The sequence below is a fragment of the Temnothorax longispinosus genome, chromosome 6 (genome assembly GCF_030848805.1).
Source record: "Temnothorax longispinosus isolate EJ_2023e chromosome 6, Tlon_JGU_v1, whole genome shotgun sequence".
Lineage (NCBI taxonomy): Eukaryota > Metazoa > Arthropoda > Insecta > Hymenoptera > Formicidae > Temnothorax > Temnothorax longispinosus.
The window spans coordinates 14,376,414-14,398,666 of NC_092363.1; the positions used below are offsets into that span (position 1 = coordinate 14,376,414).

General features: G+C 41.5%; 3 protein-coding genes across 3 annotated transcripts; all 3 read right to left on the reverse strand.

Moving 5' to 3' along the window:
• Positions 1 to 7,317: 7,317 nt before the first annotated feature.
• On the reverse strand, positions 7,318 to 8,271 carry LOC139815424 (uncharacterized). The gene has a single exon (XM_071782352.1). It carries the CDS (start codon positions 8,269 to 8,271, stop codon positions 7,318 to 7,320), a length of 954 nt encoding a protein of 317 aa, XP_071638453.1.
• A 6,322-nt stretch (positions 8,272 to 14,593) lies between these two features.
• Positions 14,594 to 15,849, reverse strand: LOC139815080 (uncharacterized). Its single transcript, XM_071781713.1, has one exon. The coding sequence runs from the start codon at positions 15,818 to 15,820 to the stop codon at positions 14,624 to 14,626; it is 1,197 nt and encodes a 398-aa protein (XP_071637814.1). The 5' UTR covers positions 15,821 to 15,849; the 3' UTR covers positions 14,594 to 14,623.
• A 3,360-nt stretch (positions 15,850 to 19,209) lies between these two features.
• On the reverse strand, positions 19,210 to 20,341 carry LOC139815244 (sentrin-specific protease 1-like). Its single transcript, XM_071782026.1, has 2 exons — positions 20,042 to 20,341; positions 19,210 to 19,937 (listed from the first exon to the last, which is right to left on the reverse strand). The coding sequence occupies exons 1-2, from the start codon at positions 20,183 to 20,185 to the stop codon at positions 19,317 to 19,319; spliced, it is 765 nt and encodes a 254-aa protein (XP_071638127.1). The 5' UTR covers positions 20,186 to 20,341; the 3' UTR covers positions 19,210 to 19,316.
• Positions 20,342 to 22,253: the final 1,912 nt, after the last annotated feature.

Below are 22,253 nucleotides of genomic sequence, written 5' to 3' on the forward strand. Positions count from 1 at the left end.
GTAACAAAGCATGTTTTAGAGGTTCCCGTTGAGGGCAAAAAATGGCGATTTATACACCCCCTCCTTTATACGTTTTCGAAATATATGATATATATTTTTTCATAGTTCTCCGTTTTTATAGAGTTAAGAATGCAACGGCTACTTAAAGACAACTCCGTGTAGCGTTTTGCAAAATTGAGTCAGAGAGTAGGAAAATTATGTTCTACGTTGCCGCAATTGCGGAAATCGAATATTAAGCATCACCCGAGGCCTATTAGTCAGTATAGAACGCAATGATAGTTTTGCTTCTCTATTCTTACCTTTTGTCTTATGTTAATCTAGATGAATGTTGTCTGACGTTACGCGACTCGCAGTGACGTAGAATAGGTCATTGGCGTATGTATGTGTTTTCGATCTCATTCCTACTCTTATCGATATCGCAATTATGTTTAAACAGAGATGACAACAATATGTATGCAAAATAAATTTGTTTTTATATTAGGAGCAGGCATAAACGAGGAGAGAAAAAAAAAACATTCTAAACTGAATACTTATATCGTAAAGTCGTAAGGTTGTAAAAACCCGAACGATAACAATAGATGAGGTTTTATTCACATGAATGAAAGCGAAATGTTGAATCTCAAAAACACATATGATTCTCCTGTTCCTTCGATAACTACGTGACTGCGCGAATTCGCACGCGTTTTATATTAATTCATATGGCCGGGCTTTCGCATGCTCTCTATCAAGCACGAAGGTCGGAGACCATTCGCATAATTACAATCGTATAATGTTAAGGCCTGAAGTATATATCTTTGTTGAACAATAGCAAAAAAATGCGTAGCTCTAGAGCTAGTAATAAAGTGACGATCTCGATATCTAAGTGACTAATGATTGAAAATACCAGACAAAAACCAAATTTTGTGGATGTTTCGTTGGATGCTTTGTAAAAAGAAAATATTATTAAATAGAAAAAAGAAAGACAATATCACTAATATCACTAAATATCACTAAATTAGTAATTATTTTTCACTAATTATTAATTTTCAAATAAGTAGTAATTTATTTCGCTTCCTCATAGAGGAAGCTTATTTGTTTTCGTAAACTTTGTATAGGTATGGACCTTTGATCGAGTATAAAGCTAGGTCTAACTAATCAAATTTTAAAGAATTATGAAATAGGGGTAGAAAAGACCGAAGAAAAAAAAATGATTTCTTAGTTTTCTTTGCCAATGGCTACGTTCAGCAGAACGCAACAGTTTTCAACCGTTTTATGATTATCTGCTGAACAATTATTTTAATGCACTCAAAGTCTCAACACGGTCACTCAGCGGTCGCTATGATTTTCAGCTAACTAAAGTACGCTGAATATGGCTCCATTCAGTAGAACGCAACAGTTTTCAACCGTTTTATAATTCTCTGCTGAACGATTCTAAGCGCACTCAAAGTCTCAACACGTTCACTCAGCGGTCGCCATGATTTTCAGCGAACTAAAAGTACGCTGAATTTTAAGCAAAATGTTATCAGTAAAATAACTACCTCCAGTGTATCAAAATCGCTGAGAATGTATGAATATAAATATACATATAAAAATATTATTTATATAACGTAATAGATAAGGGAACGGGGGGTAGCCCCGGACAATGGGTAGCCCCATGTATTATTGAAATTCAAGTATACCGCGTATCTATGGCCATTGTTTAAACATTCTGCATATGTCGAGATACGCAAAAGGGTATATTAGAATGTTTAAACAATGGCCATAGATACGCGGTATACATATTTGAATTTCAATAATGTCCGGGGCTATCCACTGTCCGGGGCTACCTCCCGTTCCCCTACAGTGGAAACGCACAGAAAGTTACAAAATGGTGTGTATAAATATTAATATAAGAAAATAAAGAAATATATTAAAATTATAATTTAGATAAATTCGGGTTAGCACGCACATAACATAGAATAATAGGTTATCCGGGGCTTCGCCCGGCGTCTTCTTTTTTAAACGACTTTATTTGTGTTCTAGCTCATCTTCTCCACCAATATATGATTCATAAACACATATTTTCAATAATTTTTCACATCACCTATATGAGGTACTATATATGAGGTACTATTATTAACGCGTTTTTTTTTTTAGTAGTATCCCCAGTTGTTCGCGATCGAACAAAAACCAGCGTCGGCGAATCTATACCGCGAATCTAAGAAAATCGCTATTTCGAAATAATTTCGGGTTTTTCTGCCTTTCAGTGTAAAGTCGGCTAAATTCTATGTTAAGAAGAGACTCGTTCGCAGAAATATCTGTATATTTCCCGGTACACTTGAAGGGCAGAAAAACAGCGTTTCATTGTTGCCTATATTGACTCGCTCCTTTGTCTCGGGGACTCGGTGCGCGAGGCATACCCCGGGGCAAAGCGAGCAAACAATATTTCAAAACAGCTGATCGGTGGCCGGCCTCGAGTTCAGCGTGACGTGCGTCAATACGAATTTCTCGAGACGCCGACAGCTGATTGGCTCAGCTGAATTTTCGGCTCGTTACCGAGGGTCCGGAGGATTCGAGAAAATTCGGAAGTCGTGGTGATAAAACCCCGGACCTTCGCGCGCGAGCTCGCAATCGACGAAAGTTTCTCGGAGAACGCGTATAGAAATTCAAGTCACTCGAGTATACGTTGCTTGCGATTACTTATCGTGTGCTTATTTTCACGCGCGGGAATAGCCGTCGTTCGCGAAACCTTATGTCCGTAGCTCGCGGCATAGCGACTCTGTACATAATTGTATATAATGTACATTATCGTATTATAGACATTTTTCTACTAAATAAGACTTGAACATTCAATTCTAAATTCCTTCCGACCCGCGACTCCTTCGACCATTCGCGCACACCAGTATTTTAAATTCTTTAAAAGAGTCGTACTTAGTGACTTTTCCTGTTCAGATTTTCCTAATCAACCAAATCTTAAAGAATTATATATGAAATAGAAGTAGAAAAAACTGAAGAATATAATAGAATTATAAATAGCCCGATATCTCAAAATTGGCGGAAGTTAGAGCAACCACGGATTTATCAAGAAATTCAAAAATTTATAAAAAAAAACTCTTTTACCGACCCTCGCCAAATTCAATAACAACCTTCCTTAAATAATACTCCATCCATCAAATAACTTATACATTTTTTAGGTAGAAATCGGTATACCCCCTTCACCGATCCTCGCCAAATTTAAAACAACCTTTCTTTAATGTTACTCTATATAAGATGACATGTATAACTTATACACTTTTTAGACAAAAATCGGCAAGTTTTTCATCGATTCTCGCCAAATTCAATTCCAACCTACCTTTAATGATAGTCCATCCATATGCAGAAATTAAAAGCAATCACGTAGATTTTTTTAGACAGAAATCGGTGACCCCTTTATTATTAGCTCTATTATATTCCTCAGTTTTTTCTACCCCTATTTCATATATAATACTTTAAGATTTGGTTGATTAGTTTTTATTAAGTTAATAACGTTCAAACATACACCGCCCGTAAGAATCTATATATATAAAATAGAATGTCTGTATGTCTATTTTTTATACACTCTTAAACTGGTCGACCGAATTTTTATCAAAAATATATTAAATAGAGGTAGAATTTTCCGGGAAGTGTTATAGAGTGTATAGTTTTTCGTTACCGATCTTTTTGGGAACCGGTATCCGAAATTTTTTCAATTTTTCGGGAAATAATTGACCGAATCTTAAAGAATTGTATATAAAACAGGGGTAGAATTTCTCGGGGAATGCCATAAAGTGTATAATTTTTCGTTACCGATCTATTTGAAAACCGGTATCAGAAATTTTTCGAATTTTTCGGGAAATAATTGATTGAATCTTAAAGGATTGTATATAAAATTGGGGTATATAGAATTTCCCGAAGAGTGCTATAAACTGTATAGTTTTTCGTTACCGATCTTTTTGGGAATTGGTATCCGAACTGATAAAGGAATTTTTTCGATTAAGGATATTAAAACACAAATAAAGTCGTTTGAAGAAAAACGACTCCCGGGCTAAGCCCGGGTAACTAGCTAGTTTTATATCCCACACAGCAAAATATATCACCAAGATATCTAGAAGATATCTGAATGACGGAATATCTGATTGCGCAAGATATCATGAGAATATCTCAGAGACATGTCCAGGTGTTATGTAGTTCATAGGTTCGCGCCATATTGTTTTCGTTTCCGCCTATACGGGAAGTAGAGGGCCCAAGAACGCGAGCGCTAGCGTATATCTATATATATAGTTGTTGCCTCACGGTGAATCTCTCTCTTCCGTCTCGTCCGTCCGACAGCACAGAGCGTAGTATTTTGTATAGCGAGTAGAAATAAACCGAGGTAGAAATACTGAAGTACTGGAGTCCTTGTCTCTTTCCCGATACACAACAGAGAATTGGCGACGAGGATGGGATCGCCGCTTAACGGGTAACGGTGACTGCACGAGGAAAAGCAATACTTGTGTGTGCGCCAAGTGCCCTGTGTAACGTGAGCTAACGGCGATCTTACTACAAAAAGGGAAAGATATCAGACGGGACAGTACATAGCTCTACGGAGTGAATTACGCATTTCAAGACTACAATACACTAGTACGATATACGTTACAGAAATCGGTACGTGGAACAATACAGAAATCGGTACGTGAAACAATCCAGAAATCGGCACGTGGAACAATCTAGAATCCAGTGCGAAAGTACAAAATGGCGGAGGTCGTGTTACACGGTAGCTTCAGCATCGATACGTTAGTAGATAGGCTACGCCGGTTCTGGATCAAGGCGCGGTGCTCGCGCGGGGTGCGGGGCGAGGGGATCTCGGCGGCAACACCGATGACGTCATCCCCTCTCCACACCGAGATCCCCGCGCCGCCGAGATCCCCTCGCCCCGCACCCCGCGCGAGCACCACGCCTTGATCCAGAACCGGCGTAGCCTTTTTTATAACCTAATTTAATTATTTATAACATAATTTAATTATTTATAACCTAATTTAATTAATATAATCATTTAATTTAAAAGAAATTTACATTACTTAAACTATGGAGTTGCACGCAGGAAGAGATGGCGTCGAAGACCTTTTTTTTTCCTAGGTCTACGTTCAACAAAAAAAAATTAACAAAAAACCATATTTTACGTGACTTAAACTATAGAGTCCCCATAGTGGGGAAATGGGGGTGGAAGACAGGAACGGACAAGTTCATACGTGCCGTGATGAGATTATTCTATTTTAGATAAAAGTTTTTATCTATCTTTTAATAATTTTATTAATTCTTTAAATTTGAAATGAACCGTTTATATAATTAAAAAGGACATTTTACCGCAACATATATATATATAATTTAAACATAGAGGAGGCTAATGTTAGATGAAAACGGAAGAGAGATTGAAAAATAATTTTGCCACTATTTATGCCAATATTCAATTTTTATTCGTTATTTACATTTTTGCTTCATATACAATGTTATCTAAGCCGTAAGCTAATAGTTCGCAATCTATGAGCGAACTTCCATCGGACACCTCACTCAATACTTTTCTCGCCTGACATTTATCCGTGATACGATTTTGTCGCAAGATTGTTACAAAATTTTTATACTTAGTATTAACATGCTGTATATCTTGACATAAATTGAAATATACATGTTCAACACATTGTTCGATTTCAAACAAAAATAATACAGTTGTTGGTATCATGTATAAGGATGTCGCAGGATCACGCAGCGTAACTTTTACAATATTAGCGTCACGCATTTTAACAAGTTCTATAATTAGATGATCTTGAATACACAGCGATGAACCGACAGTCGACTGCATGAGTTGTTCGATATCCATGCGTCTTTCGATGATCGTTGTCCACGTTGTCCACGGAAGCACGATCTGATTTCCCCGATTGTCGCCAAGAGTCAATTCCACAAAGGATGTAGATCCCACACTGATTCCGATATCCAAATATTTGTAAGCCGTGACTGTCAGGGCAAATCGTCTGCCCAAGATACGAGGCGTATAACGAGGTTCCGATTTATTAAAACTGTGGAAAAATAAAGTAGATAAATTAATAAAATTATAAAAAATAAATTTTAAAAAATTTATCCAAAGTAATACTTACGTTTTGCGCTCGTCCGATGAAACTTCACGAGGTTTAGGCGTATAACGAGGTTCCGATTTTTCACGAGGATACGGTACGTAATAATTCATACTTGTGTTGCTTCCCTCAAAGCCGCGAAGTCCCTTATCGGGAATATCACGAGTGTACATCCACTTTTCAGAATTATTTACGTCTTCACTGCGACCAGCCATTGTTCTTATTACTCCGTAAGAGGTATACTGTTTTCACTGTTGAAGTTGTCGCTTCGAACGATGAGACTCGATTGATTTTGACTTAGTAACACTGGTTAAAACGTTAACTCCGTTTGCAACGTTTTAGAAAAATTGGACGGCGCGCGCAGATGAAAAATTATAAGGGAAGGGATAATTCCCCTTTCTTTGACATTTTCAAGCACCAGTGTCAGCGCTGCTTACATAGAAGTTATAAAAAATCATACCAATGACTATGAAGTGGAAAATGAACCAATTATACACGACAACACCCTACCTTAAAAATTATGATGTGGTGGGGGGGGGGGAATTAGGAGAGGGAAACTACTAACAACTAATGGGAATGGGGAAAAGAAAATAAAGCATTATAAAATTATATATAATTTATTTTTTTAAAAGATCCCAATTCTTCTGGTGTCGCGACCACCAGTTAAATAATTTTAATACATTTTGTAATGCGCAATTCTTAACATGTTTTCCACATCGCATAGTGTTAGTAACATCTAGATTATTTAAAGATTTGACATCTTCGTAATCCGCATCCAAAGTCTCGATGATCAGCTTTTCTGTCGCATAATTCTCAAGTAGATCCACCAGCCATTCCTGTTTCTGGCATCCCTTGACGTACACGAGAGAGTCGGTATCTCGTCATCCTCTTCTGTACCAAGCACGGCTGATGTAATTAGGCGTTTTACCATACCGTACGGCACGTTTCCCTCATCCCATGGTAATCCATGGTGATTTGCAATCAGCCAGGAAGCACATGACTTGTCAGATTTTGTGAGAAGACTCCACGGCATGGGGCGCGTAAAGATGTAATGCTCCAGAACGGTCCCGTTTCTCAGCACCGCTGCCTCCTTTACGACAAATTTCATCCCGACGATGAATCCTTGCAGATCGACAAACGTTGGCACGATCATGATGCAACGAAGGAATGATCCGTACTGTACCATATCGCGCTATATATGTCGCTCTTATATCGGATTATTTGTCAACATGGCGATTTACATGAGTTTGCGCACTACATTAGACAGCGGGCAGTATTCGATTACGCGATCATGCAAGATGAGACAATAGGCGGTAGTATTTGCAGGTACATTTTCTTTACAGTCAAATTCTATTCGCACATCCACGGTGGCGCTCTTGACAGACTCGTTTTGTCGCGAGCAATCGATGACAACAAAAGGTCCTTCCATCAGGAATGTATACAAGCTGCAAAGCGTATCACTGGAATCGTATCCGTAATAAGTTTTACGAAAACGCGCGTACATATCAAAAAGAAGGCCGTATCGATTTTTAGTAAAATCTAAGTTCAAGTCATCGTACGGATAAAATTCGGAGTTTAGATAAAGTTTGACATTGGTCAAATTACAGTCATCGAATACGCTAACATTTTGAGACATGATGTTCTTGCGGCCGGTCTGCAGCGCAAAAATAACGTATCGCGGCTTTTCTAACTGAGTCGCAGTCTTGACAGCCCACGAATGCTTGGTCGTGCTCTGCAAGAGTGGATACTCGTACAGATCCCACGAACGAAAACTGACACTAAGATATCGCCCGCTCCCCAAGGCCCGTAACAAGGATAGTTTATTAACCTCGTTTAACGTAACGTGAGGCATTCGCCACTGTACTTTAAACAGTTCGATTTCCGGCTCCGTCGCCGGATCTCCTATAATGCAATTGTTGTCGCTACGCGCACGTATCAAAATTAATTCGTGACGAGCATTAACAACGACGCGTTTGTAATCCTCGCAAAAGCCCAGCAACAACTTGAGTGGTACGCAAAAGTTGAAATATCCTTCCGGTATGCTCGATGTAACGTCCCAGCCAGCATTCCGCATGAGTTGAGAATCATTATACGATAGCGATACGTAGTTCTTGATGGTACTGGTTATTCCAACGTTTCTGTTGCGATCAATCTCCACACCGTTGAGCTCGTATCGAATCTCATCGAACATGAATGCTGCACAATTATTTACAAGCGTTGCCTGAGACTCATCGTCATTCCTTCTCTTTATTACCAATCGTCCTTCGACGTAGAGAAAGCTTTCACACGGCAACGTGTATAAAATCTTGCTGTTGTATGGGTATTCTTATCTCATCGTTGTGTCCAAACGTCGTATTGGCGTACGGATTGTACGTGTGAGTTTCAATCTTGACGACGCTATCGTCAAAGATCGGTTCACCTTCAATGTTTAAGATATTAGCCATTTCGTACGACGAAACCCAATGATTTCAAAAATTCAACGTTCAACGCAGTGAGTTTCTTCTTTGGCGATCGGATTGTCTCTTTAATTTTGTTACTCGTCTGTCGCACCTTCTCCACTTCGTTCAGTATGAGCATCTCACGGTTTACCACAGTCGTCGTCTTCGCACATGCAGTCTAACGGTAATCTCTTCTCCACGAAAATCAATCAATCGGCCGTCCTGATCCACGACACGAATCGTTAGATCAGTAATGCTCCGTACGATGATCGGAAGGTAAATGATCTGCGCCGGCGTTTCCGATATCTTATATCCCGGTGGCACACTCGGCGAAAACTCATGTATCGTGTGCACGTACTTGTCGTTGCTGTACGCGCCCGCGGTCACGTTACACTCTATGCGAATGATGTTTACACTGATGATATTTATCGGAACGTCCGATTCGTACCATTGTCGCGGCTCCAGCACACGATTCGCTGAAAATCCTAGCAGCGATCCAATGTTGTTCGGTTTGGCGAAATTTACCCGATAAGCACATTTGATCTCGCTCTTCATCGTATTGTTGTTGGCTCGAATAATCAACGGATATTCTTCATCTTCGCCGACATGTTTCTTTCTCGCAATATTATTGGATTGGTCCAATTGTAAAATTGATTGTTTCAAATACGTGTGTATATCACGCAGTTCGTATGATCCTTCGGGAACGGTAATCTCCTTGTTGTCAAAGTAGAATTTATTGTTCGAAGAATTTACATTCGGTATCGTGTAATAGGTTTCGAAATCTGTCAGACCGAGCTCATAATCACCGTCGCTCAAATCCACGGTGGGAAAGTAGCTTACCGCGAGGATGCTACTCTTGCCGGTGAGCGTAAATGTCAGTGACATGTTTGAATGAATACTGAGTTCAAACAATGCAACGCCAGGCTTTAAATTGAGCATCAACCGTCTGTAGAAAGCGCAGACACAGTTGTCCACAATTGCTCTGATCGTATCGTTGATAAGGTGTGTGATTGTACTCGATTTGCGTCACGTTGTTCTTTAGATACAGCTCCAATTCTCTCGGCGGTCGAAGATTGCCATAACTGTCAAAATATATGGCTCGATCTCCCCTCTTCGCGTATGCCACCCAGTGAGTACCCGGTCCCTCAGCGTTATCCAAATTCACGATGCCACTCTCGTTTCGACGCACTCCATCCATCGGTAAGGTAGTACGCATAAAAATACCTCTAAAATATGGAATGTGCATACGCTTTGCAAGTTGTTGCAGTTGTACGTTGGTAGTTACACCTTTCGGAATTTTTAGCGTCTCTTCGACGTTTTTTTTTTTTTCTCGAGACTCCCCGTCCACGTTTGTACGGAGCGAGATAAAGTCCGTGACCTTCCATGGCGCGATTATGTCGTTTAAGTTCTTCCAGCTGACGTCGCGCGACTTTGTTATCGTTCACAGCCTTCGCGACCCCCGCCGCTCCACCGACTAACGAACCGAGAACTCCCAACAACGGTAGAATGGGCAAGATACCACCGCGTTTCGCTGCCGGAAGTATCCGTTTTTTCGAATCCGCTTTCTTCTTCTTCATCTTCATCTTCGTCTGCGTCTTCGCCTTCGCCTTCGCCTTTATTTTCAAACCCATTCCGAGCTTCCGTTTAGCCTTCATGGCCGCCCAGACGGCGGTAGCTGCAGCTTTCTCGGAGAGAGTCGAGTCTTTCGCGACGACGCGTCCTAGCGCTCTCTCGGCGAGTATCTTGTCCGCCGCGTGTCTCTCGGTGAGCTCGCTACTGTGAGAATAAGCTATGTCGTGTTCACGACACGCTGTGTCCAATGGATTAATACCATGATCACCTCTTGCTAATCGTTTTTTTAAATGAGTGCCCGGACCACAAAACTGATAGCCGGGGATATGCAATTCGATCGGAAGTGCGTTAATCGCGCGATTTAATAAGCCTTTGCCTATTTTCGTTGGCATTCGTAGCAATCCTTTATCAATGGCGCGGGACCGTCGATGTGCGTTCGCTGCCACGGTTGATTGTAATGCTCGTAACAGCGACGATATGTTTGAACCTCTGAATCTGTTTTTATATGTTCCGGAAGCTTGTCCCACACGTAGTGGACGTGATCACAGCACATTTGCAACAGAACAGGTTTCGGCACAAATTGTAGCTGTTCGACACTCAAATTGCGGATATCTGAAGGTCTCGTCAGCAGGACGAACATCTTTGCAACTGAGCGATTCGCGGTGCCGCCTACCTATAAATAGGCGTTCGGCCGGAAGCTCCAGTCGACAGTCTGAAAAATGAGATTCGTGCGACAACCGTTGACGATTCGCGTGACGAATTGCGACGACAGGTTACGGTCGATGGGGAGCAACGCGGAGAAGCGCAGACACGGTGCAATGCTACCGACTACTATACGCGCGATCATTTGCGGCCCCTCGAATTGCGGTAAAACCAACGTTCTGATAAGCTTGCTGGAAAGTCCGCACGGTGTACGTTTCGAGAACGTGTATGTGTACTCGAAATCGTTGCAGCAACCGAAATATCGATACTTGGAGAATGTATTAACGTCGATAGAAGAGATTGGCTATTTTACGTTTTCAAACAACAGTGACGTCATTCCGCCGAGCGATGCGCGTCCAAACTCAATCTTCGTCTTCGATGACGTGGCATGCGATAAGCAAGATGCTGTGAGAGAGTACTTCTCAATGGGTAGGCACTCGAGCGTCGACTGCTTCTATCTCTGTCAAACGTACGCGAGAATACCTAAACATCTGATACGTGACAACGCGAACCTACTGATCCTGTTCAAACAGGATGGTACCAATCTGAAACACGTGTACAACGATCACGTAAATACCGACATGTCGTACGATGAATTTTGTGCGTTGTGCCACGATTGTTGGCAACGCAAGTACGGGTTCGTAGTGATAGACAAGGACAGCGCGCTTTCGAATGGCCGATACAGAAAAGAATTTAACGTGTTCGCGATACCGCAAAAGCGGTCAGTCGATGTCGATACCTCGTCGAGTTAAAACGTGAGATTAACAGTCTGCTTTTTCCCGCGATGGCCACGATCGACAGGAGCGAGAATATTCGCGAGCGCGAGAAGATTGTGAAGGAGATTGCGAAAACGAGTGATTCGATTCGTAAGAAACTTCGCGCTTTGAAGACCGGTAAGATCGTGAAGGACATTGAGTTGGACGCACACTTTAAGCCTCTCATCGGACCGTTGCAAAAGATCGCAGACAACTCGATCTCGGTGAAGAAAGAGGAGCCGACGGAGAGCGACGCTTACGTGGGGATCGAAACGTTACCCTTTCAGCAGCGCAAGAAGGAGGAGAAGGAGGAGAAGGAGGAGGAGGAGGAGGAGGATGATAAGGAGGATTGGGAGGATGCGACGTCGAAAAAGAGAAAGCTATCAGACTCCTGGTTGGATCTCTCATCGACACCGCATAAATCTAATCAATCGAAACGATCGAAAGTACTACCGATAACCTCCGCACCGTCGACGACGGCGAGAACCGTGCAAGATACAATTCCCAAATTCCTCACAAACGCGAATGTTTTTGAAACCACAGACGACTCGATTGCGACATCCGTACGAAAGCAGTTGGAAACGTCGAAGGGACGAGAAACGTTTCTACAAACGTTGAAAGATGAGTTGGGTCCACTGGGCCGAGAGTACATCAGGGCTTTTGTGAGCGCCGATCGAAATATAGACCCCGCATACGGCGTTTATTTCGGCAAGGATGGAATGATGCTCGGTAATAAACGTTTTCAGTTGGACAACGAGGATAGGATAATTATCGATGGCATACGATATATCGGTACACCCGGTCTTTATGAGTTGATCTTCAAGAGAATGCCCGACGACGAGATCTACACGGAGGGAGATATGAAAAAGTATAAGAGCCTGCTGTTGGCAACGAGTGCTCATAAATTCAAGCATCCTCGTGAGCGAATAAAGAGCCACAGGGGGCACAAGTATTTACATGTAATCGCATCGTTGTTCCCTCCCGAATCCAAGAAGAAAAAATCTGGAAAGGGATTATGCATGCCTCGCGCGATGACGCTAACGGACAATAAGGTCGACTACGTGCACTGGGACGATCCCAACGAGCTGGTGGATCGTCTCCAATTGCTCGATGCTTCGCGCCAAGCGGGTCACAACGGTCACGACAACGAGATCCTATCGATCATCGACGAGCTTCGCGAGGCTGGGCTTATTATAAATTAAACCATGCGTTGGCGAACCATTCAATCACCATTGAAATGCCGATCAACAAGTTTGGTATATCGCTTGGACGAGGCGAGACGCAACCGAACTATCAATGCAATGGAGTAGTCAGAAATTACGTGCGGGATAACGCTCTTTGTATGGTTGCCGGCAACTTTGATGCAAAGTCGCGCAAGATTCGACGCGTGGCGCAACCGGAAGCTGATGATGATGTAGTTAACAAACTATACGTGGATCAGTGCTTTAAAATGTCGAGCAATCGACAGAAAGAGTCAGACGAGAAGCTGGCTGTGTTCGAGAAGGATCTGCAAGCGTTACGGATTGTGATACACGAGCTTCGACATTTGGCCACCGCTGAGTCAAAAACGAACAACAACAGCAACAATGGATAGCAACAAATGGAACGGCTATAAACGATTAACGGACGACGATGAACGGCAACGACGAACGGTTCAAGAACGGCTCAGGAATAGCTATCAAGCGGCTAACGAACGACTCAGAAACAGCTATGAACAGCTAGCAAATGGCTATGAACGGCTAGCGAATGGCTATAAACGGCTAGTGGACAAAGAACGACCGGCAGACAAAGAACGGCTATTGAAGGACAATGAATGGAAATAAACGGCTATTGAATTGTTAAAAAAGTTTGAGATATAAATCATAATATAATTTCTTTGTGCATATTATTACACACCGCTAAAAAAAAAAAAACATGACATCCGATGGACGTAAAAATATCGAGAAGCAACAACTCGTCGAAGAACTGCATGCTCCAGCGAGAAGAAATTTTCCACGAAGACACGTCATAGTTCGGGGATATGACGACCTGTGGCAGGCTGACATTGTCGAGATGCGCCCATACTCACATTTCAACAAAGGTTACCATTATATACTCACCATCATCGATGTGCTGAGCAAGTATGCATGGGCTGTACCGCTCAAGAGTAAAGGTGGAAGCGAGACGGCTGAAGTTATCGCCAAGATAATTCGAGAGAGCGGGAGATGTCCGAAAAACTTACAAACCGATATGGGGAAGGAATTTTACAACACCGACGTGCAACGTCTCGTGAGGAAACACAACATCAATCATTATTCCACATATTCGGTGTTGAAGGCGTCGGTCGTCGAGCGATTCAATCGCACGTTAAAGAATAACATGTGGAAGATGTTTACGTTCAACGGAACTTACAAGTGGTTCGACGAGCTACCGCGTCTCGTCGCGGAGTACAACGCGCGCAAGCATCGAACGATCGGCATGCGACCCGTCGACGTTACTCCTGCAATCGCTGAAAGACTCTTAACCACGGTGTACAGCGTGATCAAGATCGCAGGTTTGACAAAGTTTAAAGTAGGCGATCGGGTACGCGTTAGCAAGCACAAGACAATTTTCGAGAAGGGTTACACGCCAAATTGGAGCACCGAGGTGTTTAAGATCGTTAAAGTGCAACACACTAATCCTGCAACCTATCTGCTGGAGGACTATCGCGGAAAATCTATCACTGGAGCGTTCTACGAGCATGAATTACATCGCGCGGCTTACCCGGACACGTATCTCGTGGAGAAAGTACTGCGCAGGAGGGGAGACGAGGTCTACGTGAAATGGCTGGGATTCGATGGCTCGCACAACTCATGGATACACAAGGACAATGTTATTTAATTCATGCAGATTGTATTTTAAAACATATGAAAAATAAACTATGTAAGAAATATTAAATACATACATGTACAATATTTTTTATTAATATCCCTTCTAACAATATACGTTATATTACCTTATCTTATATTACATTACGTTACGTTACCATACATACATACATACGTACATACATTACATTACTTTACGTTATACTATTACATTTTATACATACAATACACTACGTTTTCGGAGGGGGTATTTGATAATGTCCCCACGGTAACGTATCGATCGAATCGGGTATAATGTATCGCTTATCGTCGTACGGACTCAGAGCGATTTTCGTCTCGCGGATGGTGTGCACTTCATGCAATTTTGATCTTATACAGAACTGCTGTCGCGTCATTTCAATTTCGTCCTTCAGACACCGCGTGTAATCGTCGAACGTTATAGTACGCGCTACGACGTTACTCTTGACGCCTTTTGCTTTTTTAGTGTCTTTTTTACCATCCACCTTCAACGCATACATCTTCGCTCTGAGTCCAACGAATTCCGTCATGATCGCGCCATTGTTTTCGTCTTTCATTAAGCCTGGCACCTTCTTGTTCTCAAGTGGTATATCGTACGCGTTGTCGATCGCGTAATCGCTCGTGTCGAATTTGTCGATGTCGCGTTTCATCGTCTCGTATACGTCGTCGCACTCTACGTGATATATCAGACTGTCCGTATCGGTGTACATAACTTTACACTTGTCGCGATACAACGGTAACATGTACTCGTGATGAAATTTATACAAACATGTTTTGGATATATCGAGGATGCACATACCCACGTAGATTGGTTTGTTGAACTTTATTTCGAGTTTTCGCATTTCTATTGCTACTAGATTCTCCGAAAAGACGCTCCTGCTGTGAAAGTTTGGTTTCGCGATCATTACCTCCGCACCGTATCGTCCGTCCCAGTTTGTTAATAATCTTACATCGACGTGATTGCGCACATTCTCCATAGTTTTACCGAATACAGCGTTGTTCATTAATTTATACAAATTTTTTTCGAAATCGTTTTTTGCTTGCGTTCTAAATTTCGTATTGAGTTCGATGTAATCGCGGAGCCACGTAGATTGAGTGAATTGCAATACGCGATGTATCTTTGTGACGCGAAGGCCATGGCGCGTGCACTGCTGTAGGTTGCGGTAGTGTATGACGTAACGCTCCTTATTGTATAAAGTCGCGAGAAGTTTGTTCTCTCGTTTGCCGGGCGGCTTATCACTCGTCGGACAGAACGGTAGATCAGCGTGCGTATCATGCAGACACTGTGGATACTCGAGATCAACTTCGAGAATATAACCTGTGGGTGAATCCGAAGCGATCGCGTTCACGTCGAAGTTCGAGATGTTGTTGACCCATCGAAAATCTGCGTAGGGCAATGGTTGACACATCGCCCAGCCGTACAAGTTATTTACATCGAAATACATCAGGTACACGATGGTTTTGATGGATCGTGAGATTGCATGTACTTGTTATTGGCTTGCGCGTATCTACCGGAACATTGACTGAGGCCGCCGCGAATACCACGTTCGATAAACATTACCATATCAATGTCCGTGAGCAGTTCAAAATTTATGCGCGTATGCTTCAACATAGCGTCCCACGTGAAACCTGGTAGAGTGTAATAATGCGCTGGATCGAGTCCATAACTCGCGACGCAGCTATCGCGAAAATTTTCAAATATGTCGGCCAATAACAAGACATCGGTCTTTAGATACAGATCGCTGTATTCACCCAAGGTTTGAATGGAGAACCGTTGCCAGACGTTCACGGCGTGCGCGTAATCGCTTTCGGATACGGTGTCACCTGTCAATGAACTGTAAAACGAGTCGCGCGGTGGTAAACATGAGTCCTCCAACTTTTCGACGCAGTCAATGTACTCGTATGGAAAGACACCTTTTCGCGTCAATAATTCGAAATCTTGGTCGGATAACGCGGAAAATTTTGAACGTATAATTTTTAACTTATCCTTATTGAGGAAGGATGCTAATTTTTCGAGACTCGTGCTAAGAAATTTGTATGAGTCGATAAATCTTAATTTGATACAAGTTTTCATATCTTTGTCTTCCGTGCTTTTAACATTTTTCGTAAACGAAATGTATTTTTCTTTTGTGATTGGAAGTAAGTCTACACGTCCTTCAAAAGCAGTGGCTATTTCATTTATAATAAAATGTGAATCGTAACCTGATAAATTATGAAAGACTATGGGAATGTGATATGAATTTTTATAATTCAGGTTACAGTCTGAGTGTGCGGGACCTCGGTACCTACCGGTTAAATGACAGTGATCGCGTACCCGCGTGTCGTCTGGCGCGAACGGTTTCTCGCACACGTGACAGTGCGTTGCGCTGTTAAATTTTTCCCACTCGTCTCGCGTCAAATCCACCATGGGTATATTAGTAGACAAGATAGATTTTACGTTGTGAGCTAAACGTCTTAGCTCCTCGGCGAACCACGTGATACAATCTTTATCGCGACGACATCGATACGCGGATAACGAGTCGTCGTACGAGCACCGTACGTAATACCCGACGCTGTATACCTCATGATGTTGATAGATACCAGACGTTTCTGGATCCGCTTCCGTCTTTTTCAGGGTGCACTCTAAGTCCGCGTATATGATGAACGGGACTCGCTCCTTCATGCTGTGATTTTTGAAACTCAACCACTTGTCGTTATCACGTGGCAGTCGAATGGCACAGTTGTTCATCTCCTGGCAGTCGACGGTGTGGGTTGCTAATTTTTCACCCGAACTGAAATAGTGTAGACATCTGCGAAAAAGAATAATTTATTATTTTTTCATTGAAAAATATGAAATATCATAGAATAGAAATATCATAGAATAGAATAGAAATATACTCACCGATCGCAAAAGTATTTTTTGTGTGCATTCTTATTAATCTGCGAGCTCACGAGGCGTGATAAATTTTTTATCCAGGTGAAATGTCCCACGTTGGCATCTCGCGGGTCTTCCACGTACAACAAATTTACATGTTTGTTGTTTATCTTTCGGTCGGTGAGCTGTATTGGTAAGATTGTATGTTGATCCTTGTTTTTCTTGATGGCATACACATTGATGGAAATGCCGTTGAGATCTTCAAATTTTTTAATTTGACTCAACGACATTGGGAATTCGATGCCTTCTAAATTTAATTTTCTTTTATAAGGAGGGTACGAAGCTATTCTACATGTATTTTGCTTAACTGGATACAGCGCGGCGATCACCGACCACGCGAAGCACGCATTGTCCGTTGATTGAATGTTGATCACCGCTTTCTTTAATTTAATTTCTTGCGGTAAATCGATGTAACATCCCGTGCGCAATGGATTATATTTGTTTATGTTTAGCATTAAATTATGTATACGCGACAACGCCCACCCGCTGTCACGTTCCTGGAATTCCTCCAGCGATGCTAAAGTGGGCTCGATAACGCGCAACTCATACCACTCTTCCAAATCAGACTCGCGAAGGAGTTCATAGCTTCTCGAATAAATACTTTTGTTTGCGCGTATATCACCCACCACAAACTCACCGTTGAATATTGTGTATATTTTTACACTGTCATGTTGTTGTATGACGTTCCACACATGATTTAATACAATGTTTCTCGCATCCTCGAGAAATTTTCGCGGTTCAATGTGATCGGTATTGATCACCGCACCAGTCAATATGCGACTTTTGAAAGCCATATCTATCTCGCGCCATCTGAGTCCTGTCTCACTCGCACTATATCCTGCACCAACATGCACGAAACGTCGACGTACCGAATCTTTCAGACCTTCGAGTCGTGCGATTTGAGCCGCCAACGAAGTTGGTTGCCGATGTTGGTTGTCGATTGATAATCGAGGCCGTTTATTTCGGCCTTGTTCTTCCAACACTTTGATAAACTCAACACATCGTTGCTCCCACGCGGCAAAATCTTCGATCGAATTCAGTCGCTCGGATTGCTCCTTCAACTCTTGCTCCAACAACTCGTGCTCCATATTCTCGTTTCCTTCGATCCAAAGATTCCAAAGACTGCTCGCTCGCTTGCTCGCTTGCTTGAGAATACTATTATTTTAACACTATTTTCCATCGTTTTATACTTTTCTTCTATCGCTTCTTTTCTCTTTTTTTTAAATCATTTCTTCCTCTTCTACTTCTACGTCACTGAGAGGTGGCATCCCTTAGACCCTTAGGTCTCAATAAGCTCAATAAGTTATTTGCTTATTAGTAAAAAAATTTTGTCCGAATGGTAACATAAACCATGCCCCGACACATAGCTCGTCAAAGGACGAGACAATTTTAGGTCATAAATTATAGAAGTCTGTCATCGGAGCTCAATATTATAATATTTGTATGTCTCTTTCATGAATAATTATCGGTTGAAAGTACCTCCACAAAAAAACAAACAAAGAATTTGTCCGTCCCTATTTTTTACCATCATTTTGAGAGATACCCCCGCCACTAATAATAGTATATCTACACATCTGGTGAAGCAAATCTCAAAATCTCAGGTACTTGCACTCATGCGTTCGTGCGTAAAAGAGTTTTGACTGTTTCTATCTTTACTCCCTCCCTCTCCACCTGAGCAGCTACGGGGACGGATGTTCCTGACACGTAGCTTGTCAAAGGGTTAGACAATTGTAGGTCATAAATTATAGCTGCCTGTCATAGGCATGCCATTCTATAACATTTGCATAAGAAACTCTTCGATACAAAATTTCTTTGGAACGCAGACATACTCAGCTATGTATGTAATATAATATAATATAATATAATATAATATATGTATGCATGTATGTATGTATGTGTGTATGTATGTATGTATGTATAATACTAATGGAAGGAATATTAATCACACATTTTGTATTTTATATTTCAAATATTTATTTATTATATAATTTTTACAAAAGTTTGCCATTTATTATTTCCCTAAACATTTTGTCTCTAAGGTACGGCATGTCATCCTGCGTAAACGTTATCTCCCTGTTTGCACAGATGTACTCGGCGAACATGCAAGAGAATACACCACAATCGCTACCGTTTGTCTGTTGCGGAATGTTCTTGGCGGAATAAAATTCCCAATCACGCATATCATAAAGTTGTTTCTTCTTGTCAAGACTCTCATTTTGTAAATATAGTTTTAGCGCAGCCAGACATTTCGGATTATCACTGCCCATACTGTCGTAATAAACAATTGTCTTATCGCGAAAATCTATTATTGCCATACACCAGTGAACGTACAAATGTACGGGTACAACCACAAGATCCTGCGCAAATATGTCCACCTTCCTAGTCCATCGCTTTAGCGACGAGTGACCGCCCGACAGAAGTTTCGAATAAAAAAACGTGTTCATTGCGAGCACTTTCGGATACACGTCGGAAGATGTTCCTCTGGCGATCAGCAGGTTCATATAAAAGTTTATCACTTCGTCGTTCAACCAATTTGAGTCAGCCAGCGTGTAAAGATCCTTCCGCGTGAGCCTCAGACCGAATCCTTCCACCGCCTCCATATTGTGGAAATCCTTGGCAAAAAAAAAGTATAATGTTACAAAATTATGTCACAAAATTATATCACACTCCATTATTTTTAATATTAATTTGTATATTTGTATATTTGTATATTTACCTTGATAATCTGATTGCATCGCTGCTCATTTAATTTTTCCCACGTATTTAACTCTTCCCACGCATTGATTTGTTCCCACGCACTTAATTCTTCCATCGCATTGTGCTCCATATTTTCAACTTGCTCGCTTGCTTGCTTGAGCATACTATGATTCTAACGCTCTTCTTCATCGTTTTCTTCAATCACTTTTTCTCTTTTCTCTATCATTTCATCCTCTTTTACTTTTACGTCACAGAGACGTGACATTCCTTAAACCCTTTGGGTCTCAATAAGTAAATAAGCTATTTGCTTATTAGTAAAAAATTTCATTCAAATGATAACATAAACCATGTCCTGACACGTACAGTTCGTCGAAGGATGCGGCAATTGCAGGTCATAATTATACCTGCCTACCATCTGTGCTCATTCTATAACATTTATATGGTTCTTTCATGAATAATTTTCGGCCGAATGTACCTCCACGGAAAAAAAAAACAAAGAATTTGTTTATCCCTGTTTTTCACCATCTTTTTGAGAGATATCCCCACCAATTAAAGTATATCTACACATCAGGTGAAGCAAATCTCAAAAATCTGGGATACTTGCATTCGTACATTCGTGCGTAACAGTCTCGTGCGTAACAGTCTCATGCTGCGTGTGTACTTGGTGCAAAATACTATCGTGTCTTTGATATTTTGTGTCATCGTCATCAAGTTCATTTTTATAATATAATACATTAAAATGGCTGATCATTTTGACGACGTTGTGGCTGATGGAGAAGAGGAAAACGCGCTGTCAGACGATAGCGCTTATGAAACTGCGGATAGTGACGATGACTGCAGAGAAGTCGTCTTTAGAGCCATGTATCGTCCTGAAATTTTGGCGTTCAATGCGCGCACAAAATATTGCGCCATTTATGTATATTATACAGACGGTTCAGGATCAGGACACAAGGATTGTGTTTTATGTATGAATGCATACGCGGACACTGAAGCCGAGCCAGTATATGTCGTTCGAAGGCATATAAGCAAAGCATTCAACGCAATACGCCATCGTACCTGTGGAAATTGCAGACAGCCGCTGTATACAATATATCCATGCAATATATGTCCTATTTGCACGAAATAGGATATATGTTGCATGGAAACGTGAAGCCTGATGAAATATCAACGTAAGTATTACTTTTTAAAATTATTATTATTATTATTTTTTAATAAACCATTAATCTATTTTGTTTTTCTACAGTTTCAGAAGGCTGGTGGATCGTGGGAGGGGTCGGTGGGAGTCTGGCATAACCACCCACCTCGCCCCGGGGTGGGGGTATCCAATGCAGGATTTCCCTTCGGAGAAAAAAGGTACTCGGACCCAGGAAAAAAAAAGGTCCAGTGGACCCAAGTGATCTTGCAAGCTTGAAGACTGCCTCTACCCGCCTCTATTGTTTGAGTCACGTAAACATTGCTATCTATTTGAGATTGAAGCAAAAATGTAAATTACGAATAAAAATTGAATATTATAATAAATAGTGGCAAAATTATTTTTCAATCTCTCTTCCGTTTTCATCTAACATTAGCCTCCTCTATGTTTAAATTATATATATGTTGCGGTAAAATGTCCTTTTTAATTATATAAACGGTTCATTTCAAATTTAAAGAATTAATAAAATTATTAAAAGATAGATAAAAACTTTTATCTAAAATAGAATAATCTCATCACGGCACGTATGAACTTGTCCGTTCCTGTCTTCCACCCCCATTTCCCCACTATGGGGACTCTATAGTTTAAGTCACGTAAAATATGGTTTTTTTGTTAATTTTTTTTTGTTGAACGTAGACCTAGGAAAAAAAAAAAGGTCTTCGACGCCATCTCTTCCTGCGTGCAACTCCATAGTTTAAGTCATGTAAATTTCTTTTAAATTAAATGATTATATTAATTAAATTAGGTTATAAATAATTAAATTATGTTATAAATAATTAAATTAGGTTATAAAAAAGGCTACGCCGGTTCTGGATCAAGGCGTGGTGCTCGCGCGGGGTGCGGGGCGAGGGGATCTCGGCGGCGCGGGGATCTCGGCGTGGAGAGGGGATGACGTCATCGGTGTTGCCGCCGAGATCCCCGCGCCGCCGAGATCCCCTCGCCCCGCACCCCGCGCGAGCACCACGCCTTGATCCAGAACCGGCGTAGCCTATCTACTTACGTTCGATCCAGCAACCACGGATTGGAACCGGTGGTTACA

Coding starts and splice junctions, on each gene's coding strand:
- LOC139815424 (XM_071782352.1), bottom strand. CDS start 8,271: ATGTTCGATGAGATTCGATACGAGCTCAACGGTGTGGAGATTGATCGC.
- LOC139815080 (XM_071781713.1), bottom strand. CDS start 15,820: ATGTGTCAACCATTGCCCTACGCAGATTTTCGATGGGTCAACAACATC.
- LOC139815244 (XM_071782026.1), bottom strand. CDS start 20,185: ATGCTCAAGCAAGCAAGCGAGCAAGTTGAAAATATGGAGCACAATGCG. Junction 19,938..20,041: donor GATGCAATCAGATTATCAAG/GTAAATATACAA, acceptor TTTTTTGCCAAG/GATTTCCACAATATGGAGGC.